The 25,901-nt window shown below is 42.4% G+C and overlaps 1 protein-coding gene across 2 annotated transcripts in view; it reads left to right on the forward strand.

Annotated features, from left to right (window-relative positions):
• Window positions 1-251: 251 nt before the first annotated feature.
• The window catches only part of Fmn2 (formin 2), a 320,978-nt gene continuing 295,328 nt past the window's right edge, over window positions 252-25,901 (forward strand). Inside the window, exon 1 of one of the 2 annotated variants that reach the window (XM_030255545.1) lies at window positions 252-2,091. In XM_030255545.1, the coding sequence (XP_030111405.1) occupies window positions 2,005-2,091 (87 nt within the window). In that variant the 5' untranslated portion in view covers window positions 252-2,004. The remainder of the gene's footprint in view (window positions 2,092-25,901) is intronic. The other variant, NM_019445.2, reaches the window with a different exon arrangement.

Genomic DNA, 25,901 nt, shown 5'->3' on the forward strand with positions numbered 1-25,901 from the left:
TTCATCAAACTGTTCCAACATTCCAGTTCTTGAAAAGAGGGCAACATGTTTTATTTTCAAGGTGGAGATGAAGGTCCCAGAGATAACCTGTCAGAAAGATTCTAAATTCGATCTAGTCTGGGATACATAAAGACAGCTCCTGCTGTCCCCACCCCCAATTATGAAGTACTAGAGATAGACGGGTTTTCCTACTTGGTTGCAGGAGGAGCCAAAGGGGGCACTGAAGGGGCGGCGGCGGTGGGCGGGGAGCCAGGCCAAGGCTGAGTCCTGTGCAGCCATTGGTGGGGAGTGCGCGCTGAACTGAGCATGTTCGCGCCCGCCAGCCAGGGCCGCAGCCACAGCCGCAGGGACGGCAGCCGGGAGAGCCACCGCGCATTATGCAAAGCGGCAGCAGATGTGAGCGGGGCCAGCTGGGCGCTCCTCGGCCTCCGCTCCCAACGGCCGGCCCAGCTGCCTGAATTGTCCCGGACACTCCCCTGGCCCTCTCCAGGGCCGAGATGGCCTGAGGACCCCAAGGCGCGGCGGCGCAGCAGTGGGGTTGAAACATGGGGAACCAGGATGGGAAGCTGAAGAGAAGCGCAGGTGATGCCTCCCACGAAGGCGGCGGAGCCGAGGATGCCGCGGGGCCCAGGGATGCGGAAATCACAAAGAAGGCGAGCGGGAGCAAAAAGGCGCTTGGCAAGCACGGCAAGGGGGGAGGGGGCAGCGGGGAGACCAGCAAGAAGAAGAGCAAGTCCGATTCTAGAGCCTCGGTGTTTTCCAACCTGCGGATCAGAAAGAACCTGACCAAGGGGAAAGGTGCCTGCGACTCGCGAGAGGATGTGCTGGACTCACAGGCCCTGCCGATTGGGGAGCTGGACAGCGCTCACTCTATAGTCACCAAGACCCCGGACCTCAGCCTCTCCGCTGAGGAGACAGGCCTATCGGATACCGAGTGTGCTGACCCTTTCGAGGTGATCCATCCCGGTGCTTCTAGGCCTGCTGAGGCTGGGGTAGGGATCCAGGCGACCGCGGAGGATTTGGAAACTGCGGCTGGAGCGCAAGATGGACAAAGGACCAGTTCTGGTTCAGACACGGACATCTACAGCTTCCACTCCGCTACGGAGCAGGAGGATTTGCTCTCAGACATCCAGCAGGCAATTCGTCTGCAACAGCAGCAGCAGCAGAAGCTGCTGCTCCAGGACTCCGAGGAGCCTGCAGCGCCCCCCACTGCCATCTCCCCTCAGCCTGGGGCCTTTCTGGGCCTGGACCAGTTCTTGCTGGGACCTAGAAGCGAGGCTGAAAAGGACACAGTACAGGCACTACCGGTGAGACCTGACTTGCCTGAGACCACCAAGTCTCTGGTGCCTGAGCATCCTCCGTCCTCCGGAAGCCACTTGACCTCCGAGACACCAGGTTATGCGACCGCCCCCTCCGCAGTCACAGACTCTCTCTCATCACCAGCCTTCACCTTTCCGGAGGCTGGGCCAGGGGAGGGAGCCGCCGGAGTTCCCGTGGCTGGAACTGGGGACACAGATGAGGAGTGCGAGGAGGATGCTTTTGAGGATGCCCCCCGCGGCTCTCCAGGGGAGGAATGGGTCCCAGAGGTGGAAGAAGCCTCACAGAGGCTGGAGAAAGAGCCGGAGGAGGGCATGCGAGAATCCATTACCTCCGCAGTCGTTTCTTTGCCTGGAAGCCCTGCGCCCAGCCCACGCTGCTTCAAACCTTACCCACTCATCACCCCCTGCTACATCAAGACCACCACTCGGCAGCTCAGCTCTCCTAATCACTCCCCGTCCCAGTCCCCCAACCAGAGTCCTAGGATCAAAAAGCGGCCGGACCCTTCCGTGAGCCGGAGCTCCAGAACCGCCTTGGCCTCTGCTGCAGCCCCGGCAAAAAAGCACCGGTTGGAGGGTGGCCTCACGGGCGGCCTCAGCCGCTCAGCCGACTGGACCGAGGAGCTGGGCGTCCGTACGCCAGGGGCAGGAGGCTCCGTGCACCTGCTGGGGCGCGGGGCTACTGCGGATGACAGTGGTGGCGGGTCCCCTGTACTGGCCGCCAAGGCACCTGGGGCTCCAGCGACAGCTGATGGCTTTCAGAACGTGTTCACAGGTGAGCGCGCCTGCCACGTATCTCCGGGTGGCAGGTCGCCTGCCAATCAGGTCCTTCCTTTACCACCCCGCCCCCTCCACGTTCTGAAAGGCCCAGGCCTGTTATTTACCGCCAGGGGTGTCTCCTCAGTTTAAAGCCTTCGGTGTGTTTATTCTCTCTCAGGATAGTAAAGAGGGAAAAAAAATGTAGTTGTATGTCCAAAGTCATCTCAAAAGAGGACTGATAGGCTCACTGTCCTAGCCTCCTTCCCTCTATGAATATTAGCCCCTTTTGTGTCTTGCTACCTCTGTCATCCTTCATGTTATTTCTTTTCCTTCTATGCTTTCACCGTTTAAAACTGTACATAGACCTTCCCAAGGATTTGTATTGCTGGCACACAACATTTATTCTAGTACATTCTAAAGGTTAGGTCTGACCACCTCGAAGATAGTTTCTACCATGCAGTGGTCTGGGTACCATACAGGTAATTTGCGAAGTGATTACTCCTTTTTGGCTAATGCTAGCAAGTATAATGTATGCTCATAGAAAATGAATAAATAATAGACCATTAGTAATGTGTTATTTATTTATGATTCTAAGGAGTGAAACGAGGGACTTTTGCTTGCTAGGCTGGTACTGTACTACTGAGCTATGGCCCCAGATTTCCGCGATGCTTCTTGGTAAAGGGTTACGATAAGTTGCCTAGGCAGGCATTGGACTTAACTTGGTGATGTCCCGCGTCAGTGAGAGGAAGCTGGGATGTGGAAATATTGAAGATGGGAAACTGAAAGCACAGGGCTCCCACTGGTACTGTCTTCCTTAGGTGGCTGTGCCTGTGATAGGTTCAGTCTGTGTGATAGACCACGGACAGCATCATCAGCATCAGCTTCCTGGGCTAAAATTGAATCTGTTCATTTCTTCTTGTAGGTGCAAAGTACCTCTAAGGCGTTAACTGCTAATGTCAGTTGGTTTCCTGTTTCCCATATTATTACTGAAGACATGCTGTTCAAATATAAAGTGCAGAGAGAAAAATAGCAGCATTTAATGCTAGTACTGATGGGTTTCAGAAAAAAATATATGAAAAGTTAAAATCTTTAAATGCAATTTAAAGTGTGTTATGTTATTATAATAAACAGGTTATCATTTAGGTGTATAGCAAGTGCCTGCAGTCTCAGCACTTGAGAGGCAGGGATAGAAGTTTGGGCAGATGGGTTCTTGGTTGGCTAGAAGCTGTAGTAACTATGTTTCTTAAGTACATTTATTTTATTATTTTTATGTGTGTGTTTGTTTTGCATGCATCTGTGTCTATGCACACTATATCTGTGCAGTGCCTGCAAAGGCCATGATAGGGCACTAGGACTGGGTTACAGATGACTGTGAGCCATCATGTAGGCACAGAGAATCTAGCTCAGGTCCTCTGGAAGGGCAGCTTGTGTTCTTAACCAACGATCCAACTCCCAGACCCTTTAGTACATTTTTTTCCTTTAATACACTTTTAACTTACTTTTATGATAGCCTTTATTTTGATTTTGATTTATTTAAAGATCATAACCTTAGAAGTGATTTTTATTTACTTTATAGACTTTACTTTATTTACTTTATACTACCATAGTATTTCCTCCATGTTCTTTAATGTGGAGATTTACTGAAAGGGGAAGTTTAGAGTCATGGATCTACTAGACATGATGTAAAGTAAAATTAACACATTCAAACTGAAAAAGTCATATTTTTACAGCTGACGATTGAACTGTTCTTGGGATAATGTTTTCATTGTTTGGATTTGGGTTTTTGAGAGGAGGCCTTATGTAAGTAACTCAGGCTGGTTTCAAACTTCTTCTGTACTTGAGGACTACCCTGAATGCCTGATTCTACCTCAGTAGTTCCCCAACTGCTGGGAGTATAAGCTGGTGCTATCAAGCCTGGCTCTTAAGATAATTTTTTTTTTTTTGTGCTGAGAATAGAACATAGAGTCCCAACTTTCTAGGCAAACCTTTACCAGTGAGCTACAGCCTGACACACAGACTACTGAATTGCAGCCCCAGCTTTCCAAAGTTTACTAACTGAAAGTTACTGACAAGTGGAGAGCATGGGGCGGGGCAGCTCTGTAGGAAAGCAGTTGTCTAGCATGGACAAGGACCTGGGCTTCAGTATCAACACAGAAAAGAAGTACAGTGTGAAAGAACCTACCGTCTACCCATCTACCCCGTTTATCTATAACCTATAACCTATGATCTCTCTCTCTCTCTAACCATCTATCATCTTTCTATCATCTATGATGTATCTATCACTTATTCACTTATGATCTATCTATTTTACCCTCTATCTATCTATCAACTATCAACGATTTAGTCATCTATCAATCATCTATTATATATATATATATATATATATATATATATATATATATATAATCCAGCAATCACAGTTCCTCAGGGTTTATCAAGTATAAAGCAAGAATTGACTTAATAGAAGTTATTAAAGGAGAATTAAAGAGAGTCCTGAAAGATCACAAGACCTTAAATATATTGAGGTTTTATTTACCCCGGACAAAAAGTATTCTTAAGTATTGGGTTTCATTTAATTTTGCTATTATTTTCAAATTTCAAATGTGTAACTCTTGAAGGAGCTGTTCAGTAGCCTGTGAGTTTTGTTGGCCTCCTCAGGCAGATTTCTGTTATTGTACAGAGTAAAAGCCATTTTTGTGTGGCAGTCATCTGCCTGTGTTAGATGGTTGGAAATTGCCACCAATGGACAGCAGGTCGAGTTTTGTGTTGCAGCGTTCATAGTGTTCTGTCATTCACTCTATGTTCCCCAGGGATATAAAGCAATGAGTAGATTTAACTTCATCTGGGACTGATGGGGAAATGAAGATCAAGTCTCTCAAGGTCATACTGTGTAATTCATTTCTAGGCAAAGCTAGAAGAGAACACTGTCCACTGAGCCACCCTTACTTATTGCTAGCGTTTGTATCTTTGGCACTAGGTGATAACATACAAAGCAGAAATCTGTGAAAGGCATTGCCCTATCTAATGCTTTCCCTGCTAAGATTTTTCTGGTTTCTGTCAATAGAGGTCGGATATCTGACCTTCCTTGGGACAAATGATGGGTGAATTTGAAGTGAGAAAAAACTGGATGTTTCTTGAGACAGCTGTCCTGAAGACTGTTGTGTCAGAGGGTGACCAGACTGGCCCTGCCTTTGTCATCTGACACTTTTCTCAGCTTTACAATTAATTCTCTGTGGTGGTTTTATAGGCATCTCGGAAGTTATCCAGGGCTCAGTGAGCACTGGTGTTATCCTTAAGGAGTTAGGTTTTTGGTCTTAATTGTGGAATTATTTAGATCAGTTAATTTCCCAGCTGCTTTTGAATCCAGAAGGGCATTGTATCTTTTTGCTTCCCTCAACATTTTTTAGCTTTGCAGCACTGGAGAGAGGAGAAAGTGATTCTCCTTTTACTGCATGGCAACCATAGGGAAAATCATGCAAGTGAAAATGGAATCTCCCGCCCAGGTTTTTGTCTCTGCTGAATATGGCAATGCTCAGTGATGAGGTATTCTTTTAGCTGTGGGGAAATTGATGGTATTGGAGGGCATTCCATTTCAAAATCTCACACCTAATTTACTGGAAACGTGCCCCTTTCAGTATTCAATAGGAAGAATTTGAGAGGTTCGCCTCTGAAAAGTGGTGTTGGTGTCAAACTCTGGGCCTCTTGTATGCTAAGCCATTGCTTTTATAACTGAATTACATTCCTAGCCTGGTAATAGGGTGCAGTTAATTAAAGTTTGGACATCTAATATATTGAATTTGTGATGCCAAATCACTTTTGATAGGAATCTTTCCAGTCAATTATGCACTTAATCTATCTCCCTTTTAAACACATGGGAGGAAAGTTTCATCTGTTTTACAAGGCTCGCTGTCATCTTCGGGCACATCATTGTCTTGCGGAAGCACCGCTGTGGCCCCCAGGAGTTGGTTTACGTGTGTGGGCTAGAGGCCATGGTCTCTGTCACTTGGGATTTTGTTTCTGTACAGTTTCTTGACTCCTTTTTGGCTATCGCTTCTTTCATTCTTAGTGCTTTCTTTATTTGCTTCTGCACTCTCCTGAATTCCTTATAATTTGATTTTACTCATAAATTTGTTACTAGCTTGTAAAACTCTACAATTACGATGTTACCTCCATTTATTATGCTGGAGGTCAGATGGCTCTGGGTGGTGCTTTACTTAAATATATATAATATTTACCACTGTTTGAAGTACAGCTATGCCAAATCATGTCTCTATGAGCAACCAAGGCTCAGACAAGTCAAAGAACGTGACTAAGAGCATTGAGCTAGTAATCCCCATCTACTGTATGACCTCAAAAACCCAAAGCTGTTGTTAATGTGCTGAGGGCAAAGCCAAGTGGACCCCAGCATTTCTCAGGCTAATTGACAAAGTGCTTGCATCAATAGCTTGAACTTTTTACTCTCATTTTGGCTTTTCTAAAGTTTATCTTATTTGTTGTATTAGTAGACAGGAGTGCATATTTTCTCACAGAGCTCTTAAATTTTTTTTGAGACAGTATCTTATGTACCTATCTTTGAACCCCCTAATAATAGATGCTATCCTTAAACTCCTGGTCCTCCTGTCTCCCAAGTGTTACAAATACAGGTATGTGCCACCATATCTGGCTCTAACCTTGGATTCAATGTATAGCTTTTTAAATCATCACACTGAAAATTTTATAGGCCAAATAGTGTCATAGCAGTAGCTCCTGGCAGAGTATAGGTGTAAATAAATGAAGACGGTGTCTCTGGAAATTATATTATTGGTCTGGGCATGGTAGCTCACTCCTTTAGTCAGCACTTGGGAAGGGAGGAGGGCAGATCTCTCTGAGTTCAATGCTAGCTTGTCCATTCAAAAATAAAAGCAAAAATAAAAACAGAAACATCTCCCATGACAAATAAAAAAAGACGATTATGTCATTTATGTAAACAAGGAAACAGGGGTGCCTACATATTGTTATTATCAGGTTCCAGACATTAGAGACAATTTGACAAGAGAACATGTGACCGAGGATATTCTTTAAGTCATTTTAGTTTTGTCTGAAAGATTCTTTCGGACCGTGGCTTGGATCAGAGTTACACATCCCAGCGGCTTCAGTGATGCACGAAATGACTGCCTTATGACCCGAGCATTGGCCTGGTTTTAAGTGCGTTCAAGCACTTGGCTCTCAGCCATGCACATTTGAAATAGAGCAGGTGCCTTCACTGAGTTCCCTTCGGGTTCTACTAAAAAGTTGCTGAAACTGTGTTGGATGGTGGTTTGTCTAAACACTGTTATCCTGGGTATTTGCTTCCTAGCTTTATTCGTTAGCTCCGTGACTCACCCGTAATTGCTCCTCAGATCTATGAGCATGGAGGAACAGCTTCGCACTAAGAATGTTAGAATTCAGTGACATCATGAAATGCAGCCCCTGCCTGCCACTGTGCCTGGCAAAGAGCAGGTGTTTAATTGATGTTGATTGATTTCCACAACCGACTTGTTTTCTCAATAATTTTTATTGTTTGAAGTGGACAGAGCCAAATGTGTGACAGCAGAACCAAACAATTCTAAAACTATTATAAAATCTTGGCAGGCTATAAATTGTTCAGCTACTTAATGAAATTATTTCTTAAACATAAATTTTTTTTGGTATAGCTTTTCTATTTCTTTCTCTCATTTTTTTTATAATTATAAACATTGTCATCACTTCAGGTTTCTGGGGGCCCAGAAAAAGATGGCGAGGGTTTGGTTGTAAGAAATGGAGATACTGCTGCTTATCAAAGGAGGTATGGGAGCCCAGCATGATAACTTAGACCTGTAACCAGGCAACTGAAACAGGAGGATTGCCACAAGTTCAAGCCAGGCTAATGTGAGCTATGTGTCAGATAGTCTCTATGAAAAACACCAAAGCAATAGCAAACAACAGCAGAGAAGGGGTGGGGGGAGGGAGGGAGCAGGGAGTGAGGGAGGGAGCACTGACACCCTGTCAGTGTTTGTTCTGTACAGTGTCTGCCACCAAGCACCTGAACTTTTGGCCTTCTTCACCGATTCTCACATGAGATAGGGATTGAGACACACTAATGTATTTGCTCTTCTATGAATATGAGTTCATATTTCAGACCCTGGGCCTTTGTCCTGCAAGCTCACTTTCTTCGAAGTTTAGTTTGCTTCTCTTAGAAGCATGTCAAAAGGACCAAGTGAAGGCCGTGTCTTCCATGTTTCATCAGCTAGCCCTGGCAGCCTCCTTATCACTCTTTGAATGTGCCATCTGCACCACGCTGCTGTCTGGATTTAGGATTTCTTCTTCCTTGACTTGCCTATGCTGTCCACCCATCACCTACTTTTCCTCTCCGTCTGCCCACTCATGGCTGTTGTGTGTCTTGCACGGTGCTGTACAGACAAACACTGAGTATGTGAGTTCTTGGTAAACACTCATGTTTCTGGAATTGACACAAGGAAGTTGGGGGTATTTAGCCGTCCTGAGGTCAACTACAACCTGTTGAATCTAAGCTTGAGAGTTACACCAGACTTTTGGTCAGTTGAAGTTAGTTATATTCAATGAAGTAAAGATAGCATGATAATTGGTGGGTCTCTTGAGAGCACACATCATCTCTGCTGGAGGTTAGGATTAAAATGGTAACCATAGTACAGAAATTCAAGCTTTCATATATGTATATACTCAAATATGTGTACATATATATGTATACATATTAACTTTAATAGGCACATGTGTGTGTGTGTGTGTGTGTGTGTGTGTGTGTGTGTGTGTGTGTTTACAAGCACTTACTCCATGTCACACACACAGAGGTCAGAGGACAGCTTGCTGAGTCAGTTCTCCCCCCCCCCCCCCCCGTGTGCTTCTCTTGGATCAAAATCTGGGCTTTAGACTTAGCAGCAAGCATTTGTACCTACTGTGCCATATTGCAAGCTCTATACACATACACATATAAATACACATACACATACACATATACATACACATACATAACACATATGTTTTGGGATAGGAGTACTGAGATTCAAAGTCAGAGCCTCACATATGCTAAGCAGGCACTCTATCTTCTCTACCTGAGCTCTACCACCAAGCTGCACTTCTATCCTTCAATGCATACTTAATGAAGGATGACTGAAGTTTTAAGGCTAGGGAAATCATTCAGGTGGTAAAGTGCTGGATACACAAGCACGAGAAAGTTGAGTTTTATCCACAGAGCCAACATTTAAAAAGCCAGGTGTGGTGACTCATTTGAAAAGCTAATTCTGAAAAGGCATAGACATAGAGATCATTAGGTCAGGCAATTTAGTCCAATTGGGAGCATTATACCAGGAAAGACCCTGGTTCAAAGACATAAGGGGGGTAGTGCTTGTGGAATGATGCCACTGTTGATCTCTGGCCTACACACACACACACACACACACACACACGTACACCATCCCACAAGGTAAAGGGAATAGGTAAATTATTATTTCCATTCATTCTAACTTTTGTATTAGAAATAGTAATGGAATTCAGCATTAAGGATTGTTAAGGAGAAATAAAGTTTTATCTGTGTAATCTTAATAGTTGATATGAATTAGCCAAATGTAAAAACTTTATGATGCTTTTACCTTTTATTTAATCTCTGTTTCTGAGTGTTTATATGTGAATAGGTAGGTGTGTACCCTTGCAGATCAGAAGCTGGTGTTGGATTCCCTGGAGCTGGAATCACAGGCAGTTGTGAGCTGCCAAATGTGGGTTCTGGGAAATGAACTTTATTCCTCTGCAAGAGAACTTAACTGCTGACTTATCCCCCCAGTTCTTACAAGGCTCAAAAAATATTAAAATATAAACAATGCAAAATATAACTTCTATTCAATTAGAATAAATCAAAGCAGTCACTGAAAGCTATTAGATCAAATAACACTTATTGGATGCCACAAGAGGGTGCCAACTGTGGCAGGCAGTTATTGTCCCTTTGACACCTGTTCCACTGTTGGTGAGAAAGAGAAAATGAATGGCTTACTCCTTTACAAAGATGAGCTTGGAAGTGTTAGCTGATTGGGAAAATGTCTGCTGTTGCTCCGTGGTTCCATCAGGTTACAGCATACTGTGGAATCCCTGGGCACTTTGTTACTGGATGCTAGAGCAGGGCTGGGCTAACTGCAGATCTTGTATATTCAGCAAGAATGAGATTCACAGCTTGAGAAAATCTATGTCTTAGTGTGTTAGAGTGCTATGCTGAGAATGTTCACACTGCCAAATTGGGTCTCTTTATACATGAGGGAGAAGGGTTCTTTGTGTCATTTACATCATTGCTTTAAGGGACCAGGAAGGAAGCAAATATTTATCAGTCATTGAATGCAGGACTATGGCAGAAGTAGTCAAAGCTTCCCTTTGCACGTTTTTCCCCTTTTCCTGTTTCTTCCCTCTCTTCCTCCCTTCCCCTCTCTTGCCCACTTCCCTCCCTCTTCCTTTTCTCCCTCCATTCCTCCTTCTCTCCCTCCCTTCTTTCCTTCCTCTTTCTTCCTTCTCATCTCTTCCTAATGATCTGGTTTCTCAGTTAAACAAACAAAGCAAAGGCAGGACTAAGGATGTTGCGAGATGGTAACATTTGTTTTGCATGTATGAAGTCTGTAGTTTGACCTCAGGCACACCCTGCTCCTCTAGGACACAGGAGAAGAAAAGAGAAGTGGAGGCAATCTTGTTGGGGGGTAGTTTACTCCAGTTTGTTAACCCTATGATTATTTAAAACAGGTCTAGCAGGAGCCTCTGAAATCATGCATTGCATAGACACAGTTTGTTGTTTTTCCAATGTTGGAGCTGCAGAGAATCCTTATGCCCAGGGGATCCATTTACATGGAATACTAATAGCTTGGGAGCATCTGCAGAGGTGGGGAGAGTCCTGATGTTTTGATTTAGAGGGTGTGGACTGACTTTCATTTTTATATTTATGTGTATATGTGTGTCTCTGTATATATCCTCAAGGAGGCCCAAAAGAGGCATCAGATGTCTTGCAGCTGGAGGTACAGGCAGTGTGAGCTGCCCCAAGTGGGTGCTGGGAACTGAACTTTATTCCCACGCAAGACCAGCAAGTGCTCTTAACTGCTGAGCTATCTCTCCAGAATCTTTAAGATTTGAACTGGCTGGGCTGCCTTTATCTAGCATGAATGTAGGACTCTGTGGTTTTTTTTGTTTTGTTTTGTTTTTTTGTATTGAGTTTAATGATTGTATGTGGTAGACGATATTGCTTTGTGAAAACATGAACAATCGTGTTGTATAAGGTTTGACCAAAACTTAAACCCATTTGTCTTTCTAATATGGGGCCAGGCTCACTGAGCAAAACTATTTAGATCTACTACCAGCATGTGACTCAGCTCCAACTGAATGGATTCCAGGCTCTGCCATTCTCCTTGTCCTCTGAACTGTCCAATAAGAGGAGTGCATTAAGTCTTTACTTAGTATACTCGGTATATTGGTTTCTGTTGTTTTAGTTTCTCCATCTGTGAAATGTGCTTGTTCAACAATTTCATGGCTCTGTGATATTCTCTTTATAAGTTGATATTGACATTAACTCCCACCCCAAATGGGGTCTCACTGTGTAGCCTTGGACAACATTATGTGGACTAGGTGGTCTCCTATTCTCAGAGACTCACCTGCTTTTGTCTGAGTGCTGGGATTAAGGCCCACACCATCATGTCTGACTCTGACATTAAAGTTCTGTAGAAATAAAACACAGAAAAGACAAATGCTCATAGGTTTAAAAAAAAAAAACAAAAAACCTTATTGGCCTTAACTATTGTGGTGTGGTTTGGTCCTGTTACAAAACAATCGACTTTTACAGGATTCCATGTAAGTCCAGCAGAACACACCGTTGAAGGGCTCTGTAAGTAGGAAGTCACTTAGTTGCTAAAATACACGTTTTCTCTCTGAAACAGTAACAGACGGAATGACAATAAAGATCATCTTTTGCAAATGATGCATAGACTTAGGAATTCTTTTTCCCTTAGACTAATACTTGCGTGGTTGGCAATGGTTACTGACATGTGCTTTCTGTGGGAGGTATTGCATTTTACAGCAACCAAGTTGTTCTTCAAGGCAATTATACCTTCCTGTCTGTGCAGTGCTACTTCGGATAAATGTCTGGGAGGATGCTAGATGGCCATGAAACATCCTGGCTGTTTATTTTTGGACATCGAATTGGATATCCTATTTTTAGAAAAAAAAAATCCCGAAGTTTGTTGAGTATGTCAGAGTCAGCGTCTTTCAAGAAGGAATGGATAGAACAGTAAGACCTGTCATGAGTTAGAGAGAGCTGGGCTGTAAAATCTGACAGAAGGGAGAAGGTACCCTAGCATCCTTTAATTTGTGGCTTGGATTATTTATTTATTTCTCTAATATGCTTTGTTTGATTATGACTGCTTTCACTGTCCTTTGCTCTGTGATAACAAAGGGTAGGTGTATGGCTTTTGGTTTAGCTTCAAGATGCACTACTGAGGTGCACCCCCAATCTTCTTTTGTAAATCTCCTCTGGGCTATTTTCCCAACATTCGTGGAGAATAAACTCCCAGATCTGGGTCATTTGTTGATGTTCCTTTCCTGGGCACCAGTCACCTCTCACTTAAACATTATAAGTCTCCAAGAGTCACAGTCTAAGACCACACTTTTCTTCTCCATCTCCCCAACATTGTCTGCTGGGTCCCCTCACCAAGGAACTGCTGACCTGTCTGCCCTTATTCCTTCATTCCTTAAACCTTCTACAACCCATTAATCTTCCTATTAAAAATACCTCTTTAAACAGTCTTCTCCTTTACATTACATTGTATCCACTTTTTAAAGTTCCACTCACAATCACTCACTTCCCTGCCTTCTCCTTCTCAAAGTCTGGCTGGTTCCACAAGGCATGAGACCAAACTATTTAGTATACACATTTGGGGTCTGGAAGTGTGGCTCAGTATTAGGACATGTTCAGCACCCACGATTCTCTGGGTTACAGAGTACAGTAGAATACACTTTTACATTGACAAGTCTAGAGACATCTTACTCATCACGTTTTATCCCAAGGATAAAGCTTAAAATCATATGTGTGTGTCTATATATTATGCATGTAATATGTTTTGTATCATATTGGCAAAAAGGAAAACCTTAGACAAATTAAAATTTAACAGGCCTTCGGCAGAAAAGGAGAGTGCACAGAATAGCATTCCAGATAAAAAGCCAGTTTACAACTTGTTGGTAGGGGATATAGAAGGGATGTTCTGAAATAGCCTGATGTGTTACTTTTCTGCAGATGCCTTATTTGGTCATTTTTGACAACATGCAGCCTATAATTGTGTACATTCTCAGTCGGCATGACTAGGGAAAGACTTCATTATAGGAAACTCTTGCTAGGTTTCAGTGTGTTTGCTTACTAGATTACCTTATATGTCCCCACATATGGAATCTGCTTTCGGATGACTTTAATGTAAAGACGTGTGAATTATTGTGTAGTGCATTATGCATGTGATGTGTAAAAAGCACCTGTCTTAGTCAGGGTTTCTATTCCTGCACAAACTTCACGACCAAGAAGCAAGTTGGGGAGGAAAGGGTTTATTCAGCTCACACTGCTGTTCATCACCAAAGGAAGTCAGGACTGGAACTCAACCAGGTCAGGAAGCAGGAGCTGATGCAGAGGCCATGGAGGCATGCTCTTTACTGGCTTGCCTCCCCTGGCTTGCTCAGCTCTCTTATAGAACCAAGACTACCAGCCCAGAGATGGTCCCACCCACAAGGGGCCTTTCCCCCTTGATCACTAATTGAGAAAATTCCTTACACTTGGATCTCTTGGAGGCATCTCCTCACCTGAAGCTCCTTTCTCTGTGATAACTCCAGCTGTGTCAAGGTGACACACAAAATCAGCCAGTATAGGATCATATGCAGTTTAACAGCTTTTTAGCCCGGTCCCTTTGTTGCTTAGTGTTATCCATCTTCCTGTCCCAAGCACTGTAGTCATTTAATGATGGCTCTATTTTTTTATTTCATTCTAGGTGGGGATGACACCATTTCAGGGGAAGAATCCAGTGGATCGTATTTCTTATAATACAATGCCAAATAAACCCTTCATTTAAAAAGAAAAATATCCCAGGCTTAATGTTTCTGTTTAAATGAAGTGTCCCCTGCACTTCCTAAAGAATGAGAGCTCCTCAGGTTTAGACAGCTGCAGGAGCACTGTTCTCCTTTCTCCTGTGGCCTTAATGTTCCTCTGGAGTTCTGAGTGACAGCTCCGGTGCATTCCCAAGGTCAAGCCTTTGCACAGTGAGGATCTTGAGTCCTCGCTTCTTTGGTGACTACAGAGAACACTGGTGCATCCCACACTGGGGGCCCTGTGTTCTCCTTCAGAGAATCCCTCTGTCATGTGTAATAGGGAGTGAGGCTGCTTGGTCATGCAGTAGTGGCATACATCATCTGTTCAGGTATCATGAGCATAGCACGTTGCTATTTCCTACACTTTGACTTTAGATGAGTAGTCACGAAATAGCTTTTCCTTAGTTAAAATTTTCATTTTATAGAGTTAAGTTTGAAAACTTTGCAAACAAATAAAAACATTACAGACCCAAATTAACCCAAACTCTATCTTCAATCCACATCATGTTTTTACTTTATTATACTTTCCTGCCAACAGAGTCTAAGTGTCCCTTCCTGTGTTACTTTCTTCTCTGATCTGTGATGATATCATGGGCGATGCCAACTTAAGGAAGAAAGGGTTGACTTTGGCTTATGCTTCCACAGTCATACAGTCAGTCCTGGCAGCAGTCGGTATCATGGCAGAAACAGGAAGCTGGCTGATCACATTTTTATTTACACAGGAGCAGAGAGAGAGAGCAGAGAGAGAGAGAGAGAGAGAGAGAGAGAGAGAGAGAGAGAGAGAGAGAGAGAGAGAGGCAATCAGCTCTCAGTTTACCATCAATGATACTTCCCTCACCTCCGGAAGGTTCTATAACCTCTCCAAACAGTGCAGGAAGCTAGCTTGAGGCCAAATGTTCCAATCCATGAGCCTACATAGACACGTCTTTCAAACCGCCGCAACCCCCCAACATGTATCCTCAGCAATGTTCATCGGTTTTTGTTTTTTTAATACTAACCATGCTGTCTGTGGTGAGACGGAATCTTAATGCAGTTTTGATTTGTATGTCTCTGAACGTTTCTGCAAAATGTTTTATTGGTTAGCTATTTGTATTTCTTTCCTTTCTTAAAGCTTCATTTATTTTCATGTGGATAAGCATTTTGCTTGCATGGTTCCCCAAAAGGTCAGAATAGAGTGCTTACTTCCTTGGAACTAGAGTTACAAATGGTTGTGAGCTACCATGTGGGTGCTGGACGCTGAACCTAGGGTGCTTTAAGCCTTTGAGCCTTCTCTCTACCCTCTGTATTTTGTTTCTAGAAACATGTCTACTCAGTTCATTTGCCCATCTCAGGCTAGATATTATTAGTTTATTTAATGTTTGTTTCTGAGTTCGTTCTTTATTTTTGGTTAGTCTCTTGGCAAATGAACAGCTGACAGGATTTCCTTCATGCTCCCCTCTCTGCCGCTCCTGTGCTGGGATTGGAAGTGTGTGCCATTGAGGTCAGCCTTTTACTTAGGTTGCCAGCGTGCGGTCTTAGGTCTTCATGCTCGCATGCCAGGTATTTTTCTGGTTGAGCCATCTCCCATCTCCACAGTTTTGAATTTATTTGCATGGATTTTTCTGTAGGACAAAATGAGGATCTGGTTCCATTCTTCTACAGAGGTTATCCAGTTTTCCTATTGCCATTTGTTAAAGGGGCTGTCTTTTCTCCAGCCAAACTTTTGTTTTATTAATATCTATCTACCTATCTATCTATCTATCTATCTATCTATCTATCTATCTATCTATCTATCTATCTATCTATCTAATCTGGTTATTTAGGTTTCTTGGAAGAGGATTTCTCAGTGCAACAGCTCTGGCTGTCCTAGTATTGCTTTGCAGACTGGGCTGGCCTCAAACGTACCACCACACCTGGCTCCAGTCAAACTTGTAAACATTTTGTAGAGCATCATGTGTCTGTGGCTATGTGTGAGCACAGGACTTAGGCCACAGTGGAGATGGCTGTTTGGTTTGTGGCCTGGTCCCCACTGCGACTTTGTGAATATTTTTTCTAACGAGATCATAGAACCTTTTTATACAGTTTCTCTGAGTACTTCACATCCTATTGAGAGCCCCTTCCTATATAGAAGACTCAGCATAGATTCCGTTTTCGTGATGATTATCAATCTTGCGATGCAGAAGCAGGTTTGAATTGGCCAATATATCTCCCCTCTTTATCCTTTTAAATTTCTGTGTTTAATTTATGCTTCGTGCTATTTTCTCATGTGAGAAAAATCTCTCTTCCTCCAGGCTTGCAAAATTTCTCATATCCTAATTTTATCACCCTGACCTTAACTTCTCTGATTTAGAATCCCCCTGTGTGTTTCAGGTGTGATGTGTGGATTCACTTTTTTTCTTTTTTTTTTCTTTTTCCTCCCCATGAAAAGCCTAGTTTTCCAGATTTACGTGATAACTAGTCGATTACTTGACCTTTGACACCATTTTTTATATCACATATCTTTGTAATCTCTGTATCTATTTGTCTCTGAGGTTTCTATTTTTTGCTTTTATGTGTTTCCTTTTTTTAGCAAGTGCCATATGGCTTGTATAAATGTAACTTTGGAGAATGTCTGATTCCTGATCCTAGAGAAATATCTGCTTTTCTCAGTGTTGACCATCTGTCTGTATGTAGGTTCTATATATTGTCCCACGAAAATCCAAACACGTGATTGCAATTCTGACTTAAAGTTGTGTGTGTGTGTGTGTTTGCGTGTGTGTGTGTGTGTGTGTGTGTGTGTGTGTGTGTAGGAGCGTGTAATCAAGAGTCACCCTCGTAAACATCATTTTCAACTTACTAATTCTGCCAAAGGTGAGCATAGGATGCCTTCCCATCTTCTATTGTATTCTTCAAGATTCAGGAGTTTTCATCACCATGTTCATTCATAGGTGTTATATTTTTCAATGCTAATGAATTTTTTCTTCTTCCTGATTCCTCCTGATTTAGAAAGTTTGTTATACAGAGAAGGGACTTGAGTTGTCTGTGTTGATTTTGTAGTGTTGTATTGCTGAAATGTTTAACAGACTTGAGGATGTTTTTGTTTGAGTTTTTACAGTATAGGCTCATGTCATCTGCAAATAGGAACAATTTGACTTCAACCTTTTGTACTTGTGTCATGGTATTTCTTTTTCTTTACTTATTGCTCTGGCTAGCACATCAAGGACTACGTTAGCAAAATGGAGAGCGCCTGGGCATACTTACTGAGGGACAAGTAAGTATGCCCAGGCTCTCTCCACTCAGGGAACTAGCTTTCATGTATTCCTACATTTAGTCTAACACTGGCTGTAGATGTAGATTAAGTATTCCTTCCCGGTTGGTTTCTTCAGAGCTTTCTTTTCAGGAATGGATGATGAACTTTATCAGAAGGCATTTCTGCATCTGTTGAGATTATCCTGTGATTTCTGTCCCTTGGTCCATATATGTGCTTTATTACTTTTGTTTTGTTGAATTGCCCTTGCATTTCTGGAATGAAATCAACCTAATGCTAGTATAAGACATTTGAAATGTGTGGTTGAATTTGGTTTACAAATATTTTATTGCATTTTACCCTTTTCTCGTGGTTCATCAAGAAAATTGCTTTATACTTCTCTTTATTTCTTTTTATTGACTGACTGATTGTTACACATAGTAGCAAGTTTTATCTGGTTTACTATAGAGACAATCCTGGTTTCAAAAGACGGTTTTGGTAGATCCCTTTCCCTTCTGTTTTGTGAACTATATTTGAGTCCAGAGATGTTAATTTTTATTTAAACTCTGGTAGCATCTATCAAACTTAAGGCTCTGCCTTTATCTTTGAGATTCCTTATGAATTTAGGTTTTCTCTCTCTTGGTTAATTTGGCTAAGGGTTACAATGACCCAACTCTTGGTTCCATTGATTCTTTGTATTTTTTTTAGTTTCATTAATTTGTGTGAAATGTTTATACTTTGTTTTCTAATACCTAGAAAAGTTTTTCTTTTTCTTGACTATCTAAAATCTTGAGATAAATATTCACTTACATTGGATAAAAACAATATTTTTAATGTAAAAACTCATAGCCATAATTGTTCTCTATAGAATTGCTTTTTGTTGTGTTTCTAAAGTCTTCGAGCTTTCTTTTTCCATTTGACTCGAGGAATGTTACATTTTCCACCTTAACATTTTTTAAATGACCCACCAGTCATTGAAGAGTCTGTTATTTGGGCCTGTGAGATGACTCAGTTGGGAAAGGCACTTAGTGCGAAGCCCAATGACTCAAGTTTGATCCTTTAGATCTACATGATAGAAACAGAGAATGGGCTTCCCCAAGCTGCCCTCTGACTTCCATGCATCCATATATGCTGCTGCTGCTGCTTCTTCTTCTTCTTCTTCTTCTTCTTCTTCTTCTTCTTCTTCTTCTTCTTCTTCTTCTTCTTCTTCTTCTTCTTCTTCTTCTTCTTCTTCTTCTTTTTCTTCTTCTTTTTCTTCTTTTTTATTTTTTGTTTTTTGTTTTTTGAGACAGGGTTTCTCTGTATAGCCCTGGTTGTCCTGGAATTCACTTTGTAGATCAGGCTGGCCTCGAACTCAGAAATCCGCTTTCTTCTGTCTCCCGAGGGCTGGAATTAAAGGCATGCACCACTATGCCCGGCATCCACGCATGCTTCTTGGCATGTTTACCTCCATATACACAAAGGAAATCCAAGTAAAATGTTACAGAAAGGAGTAGGTTCCACTGCCAGATGGGTAGCTCACACTTGTGATCACATCATTTAAAGCTGAGGCAGAGGGATCACGTTGAGTCTGAAGCTATTTGGGGCTGTCTAGTGAGTTCCTGGCTACAGGATGAGAGACCTTGTCTTAAATGATATTCACTATTTCATTTTCCTGAATTTATGGAACTTTTTTTGTTTAAAAAAACAACTTTTATTATTATATCTACATGTGGATATAGAATGTCCATGCATGCAAGTGCACATGGAGGCCAGACAAAGATGCCAGACTCCCCAGAGCTGGAGTTACAGGCAGTTGTGAGCCATTCAATGTGAGTATTTGAACTCTAGGACTCCAGAAGACCAGGAAACACTCATAACCACTGGGCTGTCCTCCAGCCCCTCCCTAGTAGTGTATCTTCAGATAGATGTTCTGATAAGCCATGGTTTTTTTTCTATTTTGATTCTAGAAACCAGTTGTTTCCAGTAGTTGTTATTCCCTTGCTTCTCTAATTGGCATTGAAAGACCCACAATGTGAGGACTCCCCCACGTTCTGACTCAGGAGAGGCGACACCCCAAAATCACCCACAAGAAATGGTCTTGCTGCAAACTGCAAGAGGATTTTTATTCAAGAGCACTCTCGGGCCCATGGTCATACGCCACGCAGGGGTAGAGGACCGTGGCTCCCCGAGTAGCTGGGTCAGGGGGTATTTAAAGGAAGAAACCACAACTCAAGGAGGTGGGGAGGGTGTTGTTGGAAAAAAATACCAAAGATACCAGTTAAGGGTCACAAGGAAGTGCAAAGTCACAAGAGTCATGAGGAATACCTGGTAATTGTGAGGGTTATTTCTCAAGACAGTTTCTAAGAGCCCCTAACAATAGCACATTTGCATAGTGGGTTCCAGCAATGGTCAGGGTGGGTCAGGGTGACTTTCTTTGATGAATACTCCTTGAACCCAGGAAGTGGGTGGGTGGAGGGATGTCGCTATCTGTTTTATGATTAGCATACCTTGGAGCATTGAATCACAAAGGCCACATTCCCAAGCCTGGGCCTAAAGGCCTAGAATCATTCCCCACTTCTACTTGTTAGTAGTTCTAATCTTTCAGCATCATACCCTGGAAGTCCTCTACCTCCCTCCCATCCCCATCCCCATCTCCTTTGGAACCTTGGCCACCTTTTCTGTCTGTGTGGAGAGGATCTTCCTCTAATGTAATGTTCTTGATGTTCCCAAGGCCAAGACCTTTTAATACAGTTCTTCATGCTGCAGTGACCCACCCCCCCCCAACCAAAAAACTATTTCATGCTGCTTTATAGTTGTAATTTTGCTACAGTTATGAATCATAATGTAAATATATGATATTCAGGATATCTGATATGTGACCCCCAAATGGGTCCTAACCCAAACTTTTCAAACAGTTCCCTACTGTCATGTGTTCTATTAAAACAACAGCAGCCAAAATAAAGCAGATAAGTGAAGACCAAGCTGATCTAGTGATGCCCATCAGCAGTCCCAGTACTCAGAAGGCTAGGAACGGAAGGCCATGAGTTCAAGCATCGGTGGCTGTAAACTAGCTTAACAAGGAGAGAAAGGGAAAGCGGCAAGAGTTAACTGGATTACTCAGGCTAGCAGAAGCCAGAAGACCAAGAAACTCCTATTGCCACCCTGGGGAGTTCACCTGTAAGGAACGAGCCCAGAGACTTTGACTCTGTATGCTCCAGTTAAGAGTCCATGCCCTGCATTTTGTCTGTAAGATTGCGACTCTTGAGTGACCTGAGTGTATTCTCACTGGTTAAGACAAACAGCACGCTTTCTTCCTAACTGTCCTCTGGGACTGCATAGTCCTCAACACACAGTAGGTTCTTAAGGATTTGACTGTATCTGGTTTTCAACCTCTTCCTCTCCTCATTTGCATTGAAGGCATTTAACAACTTGACCAGTTTTTGTAACTGGTTTTAAACAGACTACTTTAAAATCTGTTCTTCCTTGGGCTCCGGTCACTTGAACTAGGTTGCAAGCCTCTGTAGGGTGCAGACCACATGGTCTCTTTCTTTTGTATTTTACTGCAGATCTTTTGTCAAAAGCTTTCTCCAGAGCTGTTGGCTGACTCAGAAGCAGAAGGTCCCTGGAATAAGAATGAGGGTAGCAAAGCTGATACCCAGCTTGGCACTGCCCCTGCTCAGTCTTATGATGCTGGCACATTCTGGAAGCTTCTCATTGCTTAGCTAGCTCTTTGAAATTGTGATGATAATTCCTGCTCTGCAGGGACTAGGGAATGTGGCTCGGTGGCTAAGTACCCTGTTTAGCATGCCCTGGGTTTAGCCCAGGGTTAACCCTCAATGCCAATTTTTTTTTAAATCCTTGTTCTGCCAGTTTTGTAAGATACTGACAGATGTCAAACACCTTTTATCCCAAGAAGGTCTGTCCACAGGAAGGCTTTCCTAAGGTTGTGGTGCCTGGATGTGCCAAAAGTACTCAAGAGGTTGAGGACTGGAGATTGCTTGAGTGCTTGCATTCATTAATGATGCTGTTGACAATTCCTCGAAGCTCCACCCAACAGCTGCCTAGCAACAGCTTGCATCTCTGCCCTCCAGGTACTAGCAGGTACTAAGCACCATAGTTTGTGTCCATAGTACCTCACCCCTTCCTTTCTCTCTGACTCCACCTCTGTTTCTCTCTGTGTGTTCTCTCTCTGCCCACTCCCTCCCTCTCTACCCCACATGTCCCCTGTCAGACTCTTCTCCTCTTTTTCTCTTCCTCTTTACTTTCTTTCTGTCCTTCACTGTCCCCCTTTCTCTGCCTCTACCCCTTTCTCCAGGTCCCCCTTTCTTCCACCAATAAACTTCTTTTGTACCAGACCAGTCCCATGGTGGGAATTCTTCAGGAGAACACCCTGGCCAGGCTGCCAAGGCGCTCTCTCCCATTGCATTATGCCACTGCATTTCATAAAACACAGATCTCTTTTCTCAAGGGTCTGTGTGTGTTTGTGTGTGTTTGTCTACATTGTACGTGGTTGCTGGTCAAGGGCCTAGTGGCTCTCCAGTGCTGAGATGAGGGTTTTGATTTTCTTCCTTCCATAGGAGGATTAGTGCGTTCAGAGTGAGGATAAGCAGTTCTTTCTTCTTTTACCCTAGCAGCTGTCCCTGTGTTTATCTAGCTTTTTGAGTTTTGTTTACTGAGGCAAGAGGAACATGTGCGGCTAGTGCTTGAAAGTAAAGTTAATTCTATGCACATAAACCTGGGTTGGTTGCCCTATAAAGCTGTGTGTGTGGAGAGAGAGAGAGAGAGAGAGAGAGAGAGAGAGAGAGAGAGGATCAGAGTCACTGGGGAACATTAATGGAGTCTCCAGGCTCTCATCAAATGAATTGTTTTTAAAAAGAGTTTCATAAATATAGTTAAATAAATAATGTATACTTTTTAAATAAAGAAAATAATCAGAAGTTAGGAATTTTTTAGAAGATTTATTTATTTATTTATTTATTTATTTATTTATTTATTTATTTATTTAATGTATCTGAGTACACTGTAGCTGTACAGATGGTTGTGAGCCTTCATGTGGTTGTTGGGAATTGAATTCTTAGGACCTCTGCCCCAGTTGGCTCATTGGCTCCAATCCGCTTGCTCAGCCCCTGCTGGCCTCATCCCAAAGATTTGGTTATTATTATACATAAGTATGCTGTAGCTATCTGCAGTCACACCAGAAGATGGCATCTGGTCTCATTATGGGTGGTTGTGAGCCACCATGTGGTTGCTGGGATTTGAACTCAGGACCTTCGGAAAAGCAATCAGTACTCTTACCCACTGAACTATCTTGCCAGCCCTGAAGTTAGAAATTCTAACAAGCAGGTCCTGGGTGCTCTTGGTTGCTTTAGTTTTAGTTTAGCTTTGTTTTCTTTTTTTAAGACAGTGTCTTGCTAAGTTCCATGGGCTTTCTTGTAACTCACTACGCACCCCAGGCTAGCTCTGAAATCATTGTCTCCTTACTCCTGGGATAACAGGCATGACAGGCATGTGTCACCATGTCTACCAGAAACACGCTCTTAAACATCGCCTTTTAAATGAAAGTTTACTAGATGTAAAAGTCAGTGAAGATAATTTGGTCTGGGCTTTTTCTCTTTTTCTTTTTAATCTTTTCAAATGAATTTTACAATAAATTTGTAGTTTCCTTCCTTTAAGTTGAACCAAATACTTATTGACCACATTTACCAGGGCGAAGTATATGATTTGTATCTTTTAAAAAATAACTATTTTTTTCTGTGTATGATGTTTTGTCTGCATGCCTGCATATTTGTGTAGCATATGTATATCAATGCTCTTTGAGGCCATAATAAGGTATTAGATATCCTGGGACTGGTGTTACAGATGGAGGATTGTGAGCTGCCATGGGAGGCTGGGAGCTGAACCAAGGTTTTCTGTAAGGGCTGTGAGTGGTCTTAACCGCCGAGCCATTTCTCCATTCTTAGCATAAAAGAAGGGAATCTTGGGAATTCCATTGTTGTGAACAGGCACACAGACACACAGACACCATTACCAAGGCAACTCTTATAAGGACAACATTTAATTGGGGATGCTTTACTGATTCTGAGGTTTAGTCCATTATCATCATGGCAGGAAGCATGGTGGTGTTCAGGCAGGCATGGCACTGGAGGAGCTGAGAGTTCTACATCTTGGTCCAAAGACAAGCAGGAAGAAACTAGCTTCTGGGCAGCTAGGAAGAGTGTTTCAAAGTCCACCCCTATAAAGACACACTTCCATCCAACAAGACCACACCACCTCGTGGGCCACCACAAAGTGTGTGTGTGTGTGTTTATGTGTGCACGCACGCGCCATTTGTGTATATGGGTACTTGGCAAGCTTGGAAGAGGTCACTGGGGTCTTTGGAACTGGGGTTAGAGATGGTTAGTGAGCTGTCCACTGTAGCCAGTGTGAACCAAACTCAGGTACTCTAGAATAGCAGAAACTCTGTTTAACTACTGATTAACACAATATAAATTTTGATAGTAGTAGTAGTAGTAGTAGAAATAGTAGTAGTAGAGACTATTTACTTGCTATTGTTTCAAACTCATTATCAAGGTATTAATGAAAGGGATTATTGAGGATGTCTATTTCAAGCTTGAGGATGAAGAAACTGGCTAGGGTTGTAATTTAGGATTAGGATAGGGGTAGCCTAGCATTCTACAGGCCTTTAGCTAGCACTGTGGGCTTTGCAGTTGCCAGCGGCGGCAGACAGCATCTGTACCAGTCCTCCATGGTAGACTGTTGCCCACTGCAATGCTGTGTATATTTCCCATTCAATAGATGTGTTTTTGGCCAGCTGGTTTGTTTTGGATACTCTGTGCCAAACAAATACAGAGTACAGCTTGGTTGATATGAAATAGAATAAAGATGCAAATATTTGAGCACATTCAAATGTAAAGGATAATTATTTTTGTTAGTATGATTAACATGTTTTCATTGAATAAGAGGAGAAATGAAAAATTATTGAAGTATATGTTCATGTGTTTGGGGGTGGAGCACACAAGTGAATCCTGAAGGCCTACTGGTTCCCAGTCTCAGTCAGCCAATTTGTACAGCTACTGGGTTGAATTTAAATGGTGTCAGGCTAGTGTATTCTCCACTTTTATTTATTACATAGTTTAGGTTGGCCAAGCTCATTCCATGCTCAAGGTTGACCTTGAACTTAATCTTCAGCTTCATGTAATAGATTTCCCAGAAGGGAAAGGGAAGTCACTCAGTGGTAGACAGCTGCTAATGTTTGTCAAGATCCAGGTTAAATTCCAAGCACCACATAAATATTGTTTGATTATATAAATGGTATGTCTCAATTTCAAAATAATAAGATTAAACAATCATAAACCCCTAATTCTGCAATAGAACTCCTCCTCTCCTTTCTTGCATCTGCCTGTTGCTCCTGGGACCCAGAAGTCACGCCTTTACCTTCTGCCCAGCAGTTGGCTCCCTAGCTTTTTTAACTGACAGATCAATAACCAGTTGGGGAACAGGACTTTAGCATCAGGACCATGTCCTACAACCCTCCCTGTAGAAGTCTAATGGAGGTGGGTAGGGGAGTGGGGGTGGGGGAGGGTGTGGGGGACTTTTGGGATAGCATTGGAAATGTAATTGAGGAAAATACGTAATAAAAAAAAAAGAGCAAGATCACTCTACATTGTGTCAACTGCTCATCCACCAGCATACTTCAGGACTTGATACATACTGGACACAACAAATATTTGTTTACTACATTAATAAAGGATGCAAAGACTTTATATTCCATTAAAAAAAAAAAGAAGTCTAATGGAATCCTAGAAGCCCATTTCTCAGCTTCATATGCCATAGCGTTTTCATCCTCCCTTCCTTAACTCTATTACTGCCTTTTAATAGAATAATATAAAAGAAACTCCAAAATTATTGTTTTAGCATCAGATACTTTGTAATACCTCTCAAAAATTAATTCTAAGCTGCACCTCACTCTTCTGTATTCCAGGGATAAATAATATTGAAATCAACTCTGTATATCAGATCAGATGTTAAAAACAAACACTGTGAATGTAATGAACATATGTAGACTCTTCTCCTTATTCCCTAGGCAATAGGTTATCACATCTATTTATTCATGTTGTGTTGGTAATTATAATTAATGTAGAGATAATTTTGAGTATTTAAAGAGATATGTGGATGTTATATGAAAGCATGGTACATTGACCATCTTTGGACTTTGATATCTATGGTCAAGGCAGGGGCCCAGGCCCTCGTTCTCCATGTATACTGAAGAACATCTATAGACTGTAACGGGATCAGTTGGATGTAAATAAACTTGACTATCTGGAGTACCTAGTAACTTTTCAGCACCCTGTGTTACCTAAAATGTATAATAATGTGCATCCTAACACAGGATTAGGTTTTGGGGTTGGCATATGTTCATGATTGGCAGAATTTATGATTCAAAATCTCCAACAGCAGTAGGCTGCATGTGTAGCTTTCTCATTTCTATTACAGATATGAGCAATCTCTGGGTGTGGAGATAACAG

This window comes from Mus musculus, chromosome 1 (genome assembly GCF_000001635.26).
Source record: "Mus musculus strain C57BL/6J chromosome 1, GRCm38.p6 C57BL/6J".
Classification (NCBI taxonomy): domain Eukaryota; kingdom Metazoa; phylum Chordata; class Mammalia; order Rodentia; family Muridae; genus Mus; species Mus musculus.